General features: G+C 36.5%; 2 protein-coding genes and 1 pseudogene across 2 annotated transcripts in view; 2 read left to right on the forward strand and 1 right to left on the reverse strand.

Annotated features, from left to right (window-relative positions):
* Nucleotides 1-2,568, forward strand: part of KPNA5 (karyopherin subunit alpha 5) — a 45,468-nt gene extending 42,900 nt beyond the window's left edge. Inside the window, exon 14 of the mRNA XM_008067827.2 lies at nt 2,219-2,568. Coding sequence (XP_008066018.1) covers nt 2,219-2,406 — 188 coding nt within the window. The 3' untranslated portion in view covers nt 2,407-2,568. The remainder of the gene's footprint in view (nt 1-2,218) is intronic.
* A 7,470-nt stretch (nt 2,569-10,038) lies between these two features.
* Nucleotides 10,039-10,567, forward strand: LOC103270296 (annotated as a pseudogene).
* Nucleotides 10,568-11,266: 699 nt separating this feature from the next.
* The window catches only part of FAM162B (family with sequence similarity 162 member B), a 9,566-nt gene continuing 6,173 nt past the window's right edge, over nt 11,267-14,659 (reverse strand). The window contains exon 4 of the mRNA XM_008067828.2: nt 11,267-11,746. Coding sequence (XP_008066019.1) covers nt 11,648-11,746 — 99 coding nt within the window. The 3' untranslated portion in view covers nt 11,267-11,647. The remainder of the gene's footprint in view (nt 11,747-14,659) is intronic.

A 14,659-nucleotide genomic window follows, 5' to 3' on the forward strand; every position in this document is an offset into this window, starting at 1 on the left:
CATGTAAGTTTGTTTCTTATATGAAATTAATATCTTGGGATAAATTTTCAGGAATGCAGGTGAAAAGTCTTAGGCACAAACAGGCACAAACTTCTCTTTAAGTTGTTTTTTTTTTTTTTTTTTTGAGTTGGAGTCTCACTCTGTCACCCAGACTGGAGTGCAGTGGCCACTCCCGGCCACTGCAGCCTTGACATGCTGGGCTCCGGCTATCCTTCCGCCTCAGCCTTCCAAGTAGCTGGAACTACAGGCGTGCACTACCATGCCCAGCTAATTTTTTTTTTTTTTTGATTTATTGTAGAGATGAGGTCTCGCCAAGTTGCCCAGGCAGGTCTCGAACCCGCAGGCTCAAGCAATCCACTCACCTCAGCCTCCCAAAGCATGGGATTACAGGATAAGCCACCAAGCCTGGCTTCTTTAAGCTTTTGATATGTTTTCTGGCATTGCATTCTGAAGACCTGTGACATGACTGTGTCATTGGCATTGTATAAATCAACTCCACAACCTCATAGTCATGTTGTTGATTTTGCTGATTTAGCAGATGTAAAATGGTGTCATCATATTGCTTGTCTGTGCATTTCTTGGTATTTCATATAGAGGGTAGTATTTATTTTTCATATATTAGCATATTTTCTCACCCAAGTTGCATATTTATTGTACTTTGTTCAGTTACCTACCGGACTCTTATTTTGTAATAATTTTAGTCTATTTTATAGTATTTTATAATTGTTTATTTTGAAATGGCTTTCCTCCCAGCCTTTTTTATTTTAATAAAACAAATCATGTTCATTTGTATGTTCCAATATAAATAGCTCAGTCTAGTCTTCTGTTCATCAAAATTTGCAATGTAATTCCCCCACAGAGGTTTGATGAAAATTAATTTTTTTACTGGTCAGGCTTTTTAAATTGAATTCTTAAAACATTTAACCTAGTTCATATGAAATTTATTTTAGATAAGGCATGAATCTAAATTGATTTTTGTAAAAAATGTATTTGTATTAAATATCCACTTTTCTCTACTAAGTTCCCTTATATTGTACGTCTGACTCAAATGTTTGCTTATGATTCTCAAAGCCTGAGAGGTTACTTAGTCTTTATTTCAGATTATATAATGTCACTGATTAAGACATTACATAATACAAAATAGTAATAATGGACTTAAGAATTTTTTTATATATATATTTTTTTTAACTTTTGAGCCACGGTCTCTACTTGTTGCCTAGGCTGGAGGACAGTGGTGTGATTGTAGCTCACTACGGCCTCAAACTCTTGGGCTCATATGATCTTCCCACTGGGACTACAGGTGCTCACCACCACTAACTTTTAAAAAATTCTTGTGTAGGCAGGGTCTTGCTATGTTGTCCAGGCTAGTCTTAAACTCCTACTCTCAAGTGATCCTCCCATCTTTAACTTCCAAAGCACATAAGCCAACATGCCTGGCTTATTACTGTAGCCATTATTCTGAACCCAAGTTAGACTAGGATTTGGCTTTCCTGTGATTGTGTATAGATATGACTACTTTGCTGCTGCTTTATTCCACATAATCCAGTTGAAGTGGTTTATCTGTAATTAAATGAAAAATATCTCTAGCATTGCCAAGAATTAGGTGCAGAGTTTTTTGTTGTAAGCAGTAAAACAGAGTGTTAATAGATTTTCCTCATACTTTCAAAATGAGATTTTTTCAGTTTCACTTACAAATTGTACTTTTGTTAAGTCATATAGCAGCCATATGGGGTGTTTTGGTGTGAAAAAGAGCATGGATTTGTAGATTTCACTTGTTTCTTCATACTGACATCCACTGGCTCAACATGTTTTGGCTTGTTTGTTCTATTTGGTTGCTTTCTGTTTTTCTGCTTTGTTATTTAGCATAATTACTCTGGAGAGGACCCGTGGAGTTACTTAATCTAAAACTTCATTTTACAATGGAGAAACTAAAGACAGAGGAATGCAACTTACTTGGTCAAAGTCACACAACTCACAAGGTGGTCTTACTCCCTGGCTTGTGGCCCTTCTTCATGTCACACTGCCCACCTCTCAGTCTCAAAGTATATGTCACGTGTGTTGACAAAATATGTGTGTGTGCAAAATATGTGCAAAAATATGTGCTAAGAATAGCAGTCCTGAATAGCAGTGAAGTGATAGATGTTACTGTTTTTTTGATTTAAACATATACTGAAACTTTAGTAACAAGTTGTTTCTCCATGTGTGTTTTGTATAATAGGTTTGGATAAAATTGAGTTTCTGCAAAGCCATGAAAATCAGGAAATTTATCAGAAGGCTTTTGATCTGATTGAACATTACTTTGGTGTAGAAGAAGATGACCCCAGCATTGTACCTCAGGTGGATGAAAGCCAACAACAGTTTGTATTTCAGCAGCAAGAAGCACCAATGGATGGATTTCAACTTTAACTTGGTGGAGGGAAAAAAAATCAATGGCTGAGAAGGGTAGCTTCACACATCTCCTCTTTGTTACAGTGTCAGTAGGAACGTTTAATGTTTTTTACATAGATCAGAAAATAAAGAAGTTGTTGCACTTTTCAAATGCATGCCTGTAATTCCGGCTACTTGGAAGGCTGAGGCAGAACGATCGCCGGAGCCCAGCAGGCGAGGCTGCGGTGGCTGGGAGCGGCCACTGCACTCCAGTCTGGGCGACCGAGTGAGACTCCAACTCAAAAAAAAAAGCAAAATGAAACAAAAGTTTCCATTCAAATGCAACCTTTCATTGTAGTTTGTTGTTTGGGTTTTTTGTTCTTGTATTTGTATTTTTTGTTGTTGGACTTTTGTATCTATTTGTGAACAATTAAAAACATTATGCAATTATTTAATAACTTAAGCTTGAAAAAGATAACTTTGGTAATGTATTCCATGATGATTCTTTATTTTTTCAAGCATTATTGAGAACTGCATGTTAGCAGTACAGCTTTGGATAATTGCATTTTGGCAGTAAGTCTTAACACACCCAGTCTCCACTAAATCTACCTCTATCTTGAAGCAGAAATAAAAACAAAAAAGCTTCAGAAGCATGAAATAGTGTAATAACTAAATTAGAATGTGAAAATATTTATTACCTTAAATTATAAATCACTGTGCTGTAGGTTATACTTTGCAAAAAAAAAAAAAAAAAAGCAACAGAAAACCTATAACATTTATTTATAAAACATAGAAGAAATATTATAGTGATAATCCGTTAAAATGTGGCAATTGTGAAGAGAGCTGTTCTTCATGTTGAACACATTACAAAGATTACCTTCCAAAACATTTGTTTTTGAGATATGTCATTATATTAGTACATTTTGTATTTCTACAAAATATGCTACCATCTTTGAAATAGTGTTTTATTATTTTTTTTCACTCTTCATTTTAAAGAGCATCATGACAGGGATGCCCTCATGAGTCTAACGTAGTGCTGCATATCTAAAATAATACTGTAATTAGTTCTCTGATTTTACAGAGCAGTAATTGAAAAGTTTCATTCTCTGTATAATAATAAATGGAGGTACTTGAATGACAAAATTATCTTGAAGAAGTAACCTTGTTATGTATTAAATTTTATTAAATGCATTTACTGTTTGGACACCAAATGATGGTGATAATGAAAATTGCTAAGGATTCTTTAATGTGGTTTGAATCTGTATTAGAATTTTTAAAGAAATATTCAGAAGGTCATACTGCTGCTTGTTATGAATTGTGTTAGATTACATTTGTATCACATTGGTCAATATAATGTGTGTGTTTTATGACTTAACAGCAAAACCTCTTCAAACTATAAAAGTTTAAAGAAAGATTTCCATAGAAAAGTTATATATATATTTATTTATAGATTCGTGTGTGTGTGTGTGTGTGTGTGTGTGTGTGTGTGTGTGTGTGTAAAACTCTCACAGTACTATGCTTATTAGAATTTTCTAAGCAAATAAGGTACTGCTGAACTCAATCTTTTAATTTATAGTTATATGCTGGCTATTTACATTTCCAGTTATATACCTAGAATATTTATTTCAAACGTAGTTTACAACTCTTTTAAGATGAGAACAAGAGCAGTTTTGATATTCATAGTCTATTCTGTAAAGAAAGATTTCATTTAACATAGCATTTGTAATGTTTCTGCTGGAAATCAGAGGCATGTTCCAAGAGGAAAATGTATATAGGAGTACTTGTAGATAGTATGACACTTTGTACATTATATATCATGAAACTAAGCTTTTGGCAAGACACTTAAAACCTACATCTGTGAAATACAGGTTTATGGGGTCCGTAATGCTGACTGCTTCTGCCAACCCTTTTCTATATTGTTGAGTAGAGGATTGTATCTGTGCTCTTTTTATTGTAGTAGAAGTTAGATAGTTGAATATAAAAGGTTTTTCTTTTGCATTATGTATATTAAAAGAAACAGGGTAGTTATATTAAAGATTACCAAATTGATGTGAGTTTATCAGATAAACACTTTTTTGTGGTGCAGGTGGTTCTAAGTATCAGGTGACAGGGTATTCTCTAATCATTGAAATTGATAATGCAGCATTATTCATAAACTAACCAACTGTGCCTGCTTTTATTTGGAGGACCCTATAGTCACTATAAGAAATCTCTAAGCCAAAATTTTCGAACAAAATAGTTCCCATAGAAGGAAACAAATATATGTGTGTGTGTACATGCACACACATGCACACACATAGAATGACCTATGAAGGAAATTAAAAAAAAATTTTTTGCCAGTTGAAGTGAATGTTTTATCTCTAAGTACAGGATATGAACATACTTCATACACATTGAAATGCAAAATTGTGTTTAATTTCCTGATATTATTTGGGTAATTTAAATATAATGGAATGCATAGGGCACTATCTAGTAGTTGGGATTAGCTCTTGGCCTGTTAATGAGTTGACTGGATCAAGACTAACAAATAGTATATTAAAATTGTTTAAAAATATGACTATTTTCAAGTGTACCATTTAAGATGCTCCATCAGGCAGAGCCCTGCCCAGAAAAAAAAACAAAGAAGAGGAAAATAAATCAGGAAATGCTCCAGAAATGTGTTTTCATTATTGGCTTTTGTGGAAAAAAAAATCCTTTTTTTAACTTACTTTTCCAAGACTTGTTATACTTAAATATGAGAGAAACTGTGCCAAAAAAATAAGTTTAAATGTGTTATAAAGGGAAATGCATGCAGCATTAATGCAGCTATCAAGAAGACACTTGAAAGAGACCTTTTCATTTATTTTAATTTGGTATTTTTTCTGAATTTAAATTTCTACCAGTTAATCTATGCAATTATGCTTACTTGTTTTTCATTTGTAAGCACTTGACTCACTGACTTGGTCTTTTTACTATAGGTTTTATTTTGAAAGGTTCTTTTTTAATTTTTAAGAGTATCCTTAAATTTTAGTGTCACTTGTTCTCTTACTGGTAACCCCGGAACAAGAAAGCAAAAAAAGAAAGAAGTAAGTAATAACATCTGCTGGCACGGAACAGATCATTTGGTAACTATAAAGCCTATTTTCAGTTAAAGTTTGATTTATTGGATAAAGGACTAAAAGAAGCATTTATTACCTTTGCCTTTATATTTTTTCTTTTTAAAAGGAGCATTATGGAAAAAAGTAATAAAAAGTCTTAGTGAATTTTTGTTGCTGTTCAGCAATCTTCTGGCTGCTTAATTGTGAAACTGTGAAATCCAATTGTTCTGGACCTTTATTTCAGTTTATAGCATTACTATTTTATGAAATGTGACATTTTAGGAGCCAATATAATAGGGCTGTAAAAGGGTAGTGTGTCTTTGTATTTTGATTAAGGTGAAGGGAAGATATTCTTACCTAACTAAATAAACCAACATTTGAGCAGTATGCAATATTATGAAATGTTACAGCACTATATTAAAAATAATAAAATACTATTTTACAATTGCATTTATATAAATGTGTCTATTTCATTTTTTTCTCATTCATGATTGTGTATTCCTAACAGGGAGCCAAAACAGATGCTGTTATTGGTTAAAACTTTTACTTTCTGAAACCAGCAAAGGAGGGAAAATGGAATTATAAAAAGTAGTTAATCCAAAACTAGGCAGAAAAGGAAAAAGACCAAAGAGAAGAAGAAAAAAAGGAATGGAACAAATAGCAAATTAGATAACTCAATTACATCAATAATCACAGTAATTGTTAATTTAAATATGCCAATTAAAGTGCAGATTATTAATTATTTAAAAAAGCAAGAACCATATCTTTCCTATAAGAAACCATTTTATAAAGCAGCGAATTGATTAAAAGTAAAAGCAGGGAAAAGTATACCATGCTAACACAAATCAAAAGTAAGTTGGAGTGGCCATATTAATATAAAAGTATATTTCATAGCAAAGTATTTACTATCAAAGATAAAGAGTAATTTGATAAAGGGATCAATTCATTATAATCAAAATGTGGATACAACCCAAATATTTGTCAGCCAATAGGTAAATCTGTTATAGCCATACAATGGAATGTTTGTTACTCAGTAATAACATGTGCTGATAGATGGTACAACATGAATGAACACTGAAAACATGTTTAGTGAAAGAAGTTGGTCACAAAATTGCAAATATTGTGTAATTCTACTTACATGAAATGTTCAGAATAGGCAAATCTGTAGAAACAGATTGATTAGGAATCTAGGACTGGAGAAGAGTTGAGAGAAAGTAACTAGGCACAAAGTTTCTTCTTGGGACAGACAAACTTGATTTTCTAGTAAAGTCATCGAGGTGTGCCACCATCACCACAATCAAAAGTTCAACTTGGGAAACTGCGTCGGGTCCCCTCCCACTGTGGGATGTTTTCTGTCCTCTCATTAAATCCTGCTTTAAAAAAAGTAAGTTCATCTCAGTGGCAATAACCATGTTTCAAGTGTACAGTAGGAAAGTGCTGTGTTATATGTGATATGTTTTTAAAATGGGCAGTAACACTAGTTTAAAATGCATATTTTACACCCAGAAGCAACTGTTTCTTGTTCTTGCAGTTAGTTGAGCTTCCTTGGATCTGCTGATTTATAGTTTTAATCAAATTTGTAAACAACTATTCAAATATTTTTCAATTTCAGTTCCACTTAAATTATTCTGCTTGACATAATCACACAGCTTATTAATGCTTTGCTAATTTTTCAGTTGTTTTTCTCCATTTCATTATGGATAGTTTTCATTGCTTTGTCTTCAAGTTCACTAATCTTGTCTTCTGTTGTATCTAATCTGCTCTAAATTCCGTTAATGTATTTGTATATCAAACTTTGTATATTTTACCTTTAAAAGTTCAGTTGAGTCTCTTTTTTATTTTTATTTTTTTTGAGTTGGAGTCTCACTCTGTCACCCAGATTGGAGTGCAGTGGCCGCTCCTGGCCACCGCAGCATCAACCTGCTGGGCTCTGGTGATCCTTCCGCCTCAACCTTCCAAGTAGCTAGAACTACAGGCGCGTACTACCACGCCCCGCTAATTTTTGAATGTTATAGAGATGAGGTCTCGTCAAGTTGCCCAGGTGGGTCTCGAACCCGTGGACTCAGGCAATCCACTCACCTCGGCCTCCCAAAGTGCTGGGATTACAGGCTGAGCCACCGAGCCCGGCCCAGTTGAGTCTCTTATATCTTCCATGTTCTTCTTACACTCAAGCTTTCCTCCACTATCTTGAACACAGCAAGTATAACTATAACAGCTGCTATAATGTCCTTGTCTACTTATTCTGTCATCTGTCATTTCTTGGTCTGTTTCTCCTTACTGACTTTTTTTTCTCATTATGAGTTGGGTTTTCCATGTGTGCATTCTTAGAATGTTTGGTAATTTTATACTGTATGCTATACATTGTAATTTTTCCCTTGTTTATTCAATATCCTATATTTATTCTTGAGCTTTGTTATGGGACACAAGTTACTTGGAAACGATGAGATCCTTTACAGGCATGTATTTACACTTTGGAAGGCTGGCACAGAAGAGCCTTATTTTAACACTGAGACTAGTACCATTTGAGTATTCTGACACCCTATGAATTGCAGGGGAGTTCCACTTTGGCTGGCGGAACTCAGACTATTCCTGACCACTGTGAACTCCAAAAACGGCTTCCTTTTGTTCCTTCAGGTGATTTGTTCGATGGCCTTGGGTAGTGGTCACATGTAGTCGACGATACTCAGCTAAAAGAATCAAAGGCATTCTCTGTGCAGCTGTCACTGTTGGTACTCTGGTAGTTCTGTTTTCTGGTAGAACCCTGATACAAGTACCCCCCAGTACCAATCTCGTTGAGTCATCTGACAGTTTAACTTTTCAGGGATCCTGCCTTGATGTGGATATTTTCCAGTTCACCCCTTCAGCTTTCACAGGCCTCACACTGTTTGTTCTCACAGCATATGAGCACTTAGGATAACCAGATATGCTTACCTCTGGATATTTACTTTCTTATCTATGACACGGATCTCCCTTCTCTTCCCAGCAGTTTAGACAAGTATTTAAAAAATGTTTAAAATATTTAATCCAGAATTTTTAGTTCAATACTAGAAGATGTCTCTGGACATCTTGTCTTCCATGTAACCAGAAATAAAAATCACATTTAAAAACCTTGTAAATGTTTAAAATTTTTTTTAATATTTCAAATATTCCCAAGGTCTTCAAGCTACAAAAAGACTTAAAGAGTAGTGCATCTTTAAGAAAATTGATTTCCACATCTTTAAACTCCATCTATACTCCTTTCTAAAACTGATATGTCCAAGAATGGGTCTTCAGGTTCTCACTCATGCGTTGCTCACTGGTTCAAAAACTTGGGTGACAAATGGATAATTTAAAAATGAATATCTTCAGAGGAAGAGTTCCATGAGGGCAAAACAAAGGAAGTTGCTGTGCAAAATGCTAACGTAGCCAGTGCCACAGTGAATGAGTATTACCAGAGACTAAAAAAGTTGGAATGGGGTGGGAGGAATGAAAAGTTGATTAGTGGGTACACATATGTGGCTTGACAGAAGAAATAAGACCTAGTGATAGTTCAGTACGGTGGCTATCATTTTCAATAATTGTATATTTCAAGTATCTAGAGAATAATTCAAATGTTCCTAGCATAAAGAAAAGACAAATATTTAAGGTGATGGATATCCCAAGTACACTGATTTGATCTTTACAAATTATATGAATGTATTAAATTATCAAATGTACCCTGAAACTATGTACCTCTATTATCCATCAGATAAAAAAAGTGAAAAAAAAAGCAACCAGTGCCTTGTCTCACCCAGGACATAGATTCATAACAATGCTTCATTCCTTGTGTATCTATCTTAGAATTCAAAAGTGAGGTTATCATCACAGGAATATGTATTACATTTTAAAATCGAAGTTAACCTTTTTTGGGGGTAGGGGATAGGGTCTTGCTCTGTTGCCCAGGAGGAATGGGGTGAAGCCTGGGCTCAAGGGATCCTCCTGTCACAGCCTCCCAAGTAGGTAAGAATACGGGTGTAAGCCACCATTCCCAGCTGATTTTATTTTATTGGTAGAGACAGAATCTCACAATATTGCCCAGTTGTTCTCAGACTGTTGACCTCAAATGATCCTCCAGCCTTGGCCTCTCACAGGCATGGGCCACTGCGCCCAGCCTTAAAGTAAGCCCTTTTCCAACAGTACTGTCTTGGGTCACATAACGGCGTTTGATCAAGAATGAGCCACAGATTAGAGAGTGGTCTAGCAAGATCATAATGGAGCACACACAGAAGCCTGGTAGGTGGCAGTTGACGTTGGCACTGCAGGTCCAGTGGGGAAATGACTGACACTCAATGACGGTGCTGGGACATTTGGTTTTCCGTATGCAGAAAGCACATAAATAAAATTGCATACATCATCTAGGTTTCTGTAAGTACATTCTGATGTTTGTACAATGAGGAAATGAATGCATTTCTTACAATGCATCCCCATTGTGAAGTGATGCATAAGTCTGATTTGGCTCATTGGTTTTACAACAAGGACTAGTTTGTCCTTAAAATGACAAGGCAGACATCCTCCATAAATTATGACGAAAAATATACTTCCCCTTTCCGGACCTGGCCGAGGAGGAGGCGCCATCATGGGAGTCGACATCCGCCCCAACAGAGACCAAAATGTTCAGCACAAAGAGTCCAAGAGCCAGGACATTTACCCGAGGTTGTTGGTCCAGCTGTACAGACTTCTGGCCAGAAGAACCAACTCCACCTTCAACCAGGTTGTGCTGAAGAGGTTGTTTATGAGTCGCAGCAACCGGCCGCCTCTCTCCCTTTCCCGGATGATCCGGAAGATGAAGCTTCCTGGCTGGGCAAATAAGCCGGCAGTGGTCGGAGGGACCATAACGACATGCGGGTTCAGGAGGTGTCCAAACTGAAGGTATGCACACTGCATATGAGCAGCCGGGCCCGCAGCTGCATACTCAAGGCAGGGAGCAGAATCCTCACCTTCGACCAGCTGGCCCTGGACCTCCGCAAGGGCCACGTACCATCCTGCTCTCTGATCTTCGCAAGGGCCGGGAGGTATACGGGCATTTCCGCAAGGCCCCGGGAACCCCGCCCAGCCACACCAAACCTACGTCCACTCCGTGGACCAGCTGCGGCTACAAAAACTAACCCTGGATCCTATCCTCTTTTTATTAAAAAGATTTTGGATGGTAGAAAAAAAAAAAGGAAGAAAGAAAAAAAAAGAAAAGAAAAAGAAAAAAATATACTTAAAGCACATGTAATATAAAATATGCCAGAAATTACATCTTCCACTACCTAACATTTTTGGTTAAAAAATTCAGATGCCAAAATAAAGACATGTAAGGATGAGATATATAACTTAAAAAGTTGTTTTAGGGCTTATGCAAACAAGTTTGAAGACCAATTACATAAAATTTTTCTTTCTCTAATGCTCTGGTCTTTATTAAAAGTGCTTTTGCAGTTACTGTGTTAGTACTTTATCATTTTAGTAACAAATTTTGAGATCAATAGTTGTTGGTTTGTAAGAGTTTTCAAACCTATTTCACCTAGTTGCAAACTGTGACAAGAATAACCTGAGGAACTATTCAGTTACCGATTACAGTGGAACTTGAGTTGAAAACTAGTTTTGGTTTTAAAGAGCCCTTAATGATTGAATTTAACCTCATTTTAATGACATGCTTAAAGTGCTCATTTAGTATTATCTGCAGTGACCGAAACTGAACCCAACTGTGGCATATTCATACAATGAAATAGAATACAGCAATGAAAATGAATGCACTAAATCTACACACAATTTGTGGATGAGCCCCATAACTAATGTTAAGTAAGAATCCACACACAAGTGCATACTGTCTAATTCCATTTAAACAAAAAGTTCAAAAACAAGCAATATTAATCTAGGGTGATACAACTCAGAAGAATGGCTGTCTTTAGGGGTAATGACGGAGAGAGGGTAAGAGGGAGGCTCCCAGGTACCGCTGAGCCTCCACATCTTGCTGGGTTGTGGTTACACAGGTGTGTTTGCTACATAAAAATCTATCACACTATATCACTAGTGCACTTTGTGAATGTAGGGTGTGCCTCAATAAAAGGTTACTAAAAAATTAAAAAGGCCTTGTGCTTCTTGTTACCCGAATAAAACCATGGCAAATATTGTGTTATCCTCTATTTTCCCCATCTTCTATTGTTGCTGATGACATTGAGGGGAACACGTTGCCACTTAGAATATTATTTAGCCTTAGCCCGTGCAGCCAATGCAGCTTCTTCACGCCACTTCGCTTTCTTTGCCAGGTTCCAACTCGTTAAAGACTCATGTCGTTCCACAGCCTGCAAAGAAACAAAGCAAGGCATTGTGACTCTCTGCAACAATCTGTCTTTTAGATAGATATACACAAGGAAGACTTTTTAAAAGGGAAAGGGGAAAAGTAACTTGAAATATCTGCCACAAATAGATTCCAAGGACAATGGTCCTTTGGTATGGAAAAATATTACTTATGGTACTAGACATTCAGACAACAGGATGGCTGAGGCAAGAAATCTGCCCCATTCTCTTGCAGCACACATGGACATGTTTCTTAGATGAAATATAACAAAATTATTTTCAAATATTTAAGCCCAAAATCAAGAAAGAGAAATTCTCATGTGCTAGAAATGGAAGTAACTCAAGAAGGCATGGACTGGTGGGGGAATATTAAGAGACTGAGTCAAGGAAACGGTTTTGGTCAGGAGGCCTCTGGTGAAAACAATGGGCTTGACAGCCATGGGCTGGGAGTTTAATCCCTACAGGAGAGCTGAGTCCTGGATGTGGCTCTTGGGCATGGAGCGGAAGGCTGGAGGACCAGAAAAAGGAACTCTGCAAGGCTAAAAAGTCTCTATGCAGTTTATGTGGGCTTTGAATCCATTTGGATCAAAATATAAAACTGTAATATTTTCCAATTATTCTGCATGAATAAATTGCTGATGAACTTCAGGGATGGTGGGAATTACTGGACAAATTTCAACATAAGGTTTTGCATAGTTGGTGGATAAAACTAAAAATTAGCACCTCAATTTAGTAATCACAGCTAATGGCATACTTATTCTACTGGATCACTACGTAGCATATTCTTCAGTAATGACAACATTACAACTAAACATAAAATTTCAAAATTTTTAACCATAATATATCATTTCATTCAATTACACTGATATTATTTGAAAATATTCTTATATGAATCTTTTTTGTGAAGGTAAAAAAGATTCTATATTATCATAAGCATATTAATAAAATTTCAGGGAAAACGTTTTTTGTGCCATTTGCAAACAAAATACAATTTATTGCAAATTAAAACAGGGAAGGAAAAACAGTTTCGACAGATGCTGATAGATCAAGAAAAATGAAAACCATTGGGTATCACTGATGACTTTGATAAGAGCAGTTTGGGGCAGGGGACTGGGCAAAAACCTGATCAAACAGGACATGGGAGGAGAAAAGTGACTGCATAGACAGATCTGCTGAAAAGATCTGCCGTAACAAACAAGACCAGGAGGGGAAAATAAACCCTTTGTACACATAAGTCTACTGAAAGGTCTGCCGGAGAAAATAGCCCATGAGCACCACCAGGAGTTTTTTGTTGGAGGGTGTGTGTGTGTGTTTGTGTGTATGTGTGTGTGTGTATGAGTGTGTAGGTGAGAGAGAGAGAGAGAGAGAGAGAGAGAGAGAGAGAGAGAGAGAGAGAGAGTGTGTGTGTGTGTGTGTCAGTGATGAGAAATAGCAGATTTCTGTATTTTGACCAAGAAGATGCCACAGAAAAGAAGAACCTGATGGGAGAGACACCTGAGGCCTGGAGGAAGTCCCTGAGAAGCAGAAAGAGTGGACTCGTTGGCAGAGTTAGTGGGGGAAAGCTTCTGGCCTGGGGCAGAGGTCACTTACAGTAGGCAGGAGAGCGGAGCTCGCAGGACTATGTGTGGGGTGACCTCCATGAACTGCTTTGAAGTTTCTCAGTGAGGTGGAAGGAAAGGCCATCAGTGAGAGTTTGGTGGGCGTAAAGTCCGAGTAGACAAAGATGTGATAGAGGTGGGCTGGCCTACTTTCGTGTTTAAGAGGCATGGCCCGGCATGGTGTCTCAAGCCAGTAATCCCAGCACTTTGGGAGGCCGAGGTGGGAGGTCTGAACCCGTGCCTGAGCCCACAGGTTTGAGACAAGCCTGGGCAACTTGGAGAAACCTCTTCTCTACAATAAATCAAGAAATTTGCAGGGAGTGATAGTGCACACCTATAGTTTTGGCAACTTGGAAGGCTGAGGCAGAAGCATCCAGGGGTGGCTGTGAGCATGCCACTGTACTCCAGGCTAGGCGATGGAGTGAGACTCCAACTCAAAAAAAAAAGGCATGTACATTTATTTTTTGCAAACTCTGCCATTCTTCTTTTCAATAAAAGGTTGCTGTTCTTTTATTGAGTCAGCAGAGCTCCTTATAATGTAAAGAAATTAGCTCTTGGTTTGTAATATATTTTTCCTAGTTTATCATTTACATTTTGCTTTTTTATGGTATTTTTTTTGCCAAGCAGAATTTTAAATATCTTTTATGGTTAAATGTATGTTTTCTGTATAGCTTCTGAGTTTTGTTTCTTACTTAGAAATATCTACCAAGCTACAAAAAAAGAATTCCCTCATATTTTCTTCTAGTACTCTTATCGCTTCAGACTTAATGCAAAAATCTCATATCCAATTGAAATTTTGATGTAAGAAATATGGTTGGAATATTCCAATATCATTTATCTTTCTCCATTCATATACAAAGCTACTCTATCATATATTAAATTCCACATAATGGGGTTGTTAATGTGATTTTTAATCAGTTTTATTAAGTTGTCTGTCTATTCATATAGACAGTTTTAATTGTTTTGTTCTGTTTTAGTATTTTTTAGAGTGAGGCCTCTCTTAGTACTACATATTTTTAGTAGTTTCTTATATATCTTGTTTACTTTTTCTGTATAAACTTTGACTCAGTTTGCCTACTTCCGAAACAAATCCTATTGCCATTTTTATTGTAATGAAGTCAATTTTCTAGATTTAGAGAAGACTACCCTCTTTAAGCTGCTGCGTCTTCCTATCTAAGATCATGTAATTTCTTGGGTCAGACCTTCTCTTGTGATCACAGGTAGTGTTTAGAAGTTGCCTTCATAGAGATGTTGCATCATTTTAAAGCCTATTCTTGAGTTTTACCTTTTTTTTTGCCATTGCTATTTTTTTTTTTTTTT

The sequence above is a fragment of the Carlito syrichta genome, unplaced genomic scaffold, assembly GCF_000164805.1.
Source record: "Carlito syrichta isolate Samal-C Ts95f unplaced genomic scaffold, Tarsius_syrichta-2.0.1 Scaffold309783, whole genome shotgun sequence".
NCBI classification, from domain to species: domain Eukaryota; kingdom Metazoa; phylum Chordata; class Mammalia; order Primates; family Tarsiidae; genus Carlito; species Carlito syrichta.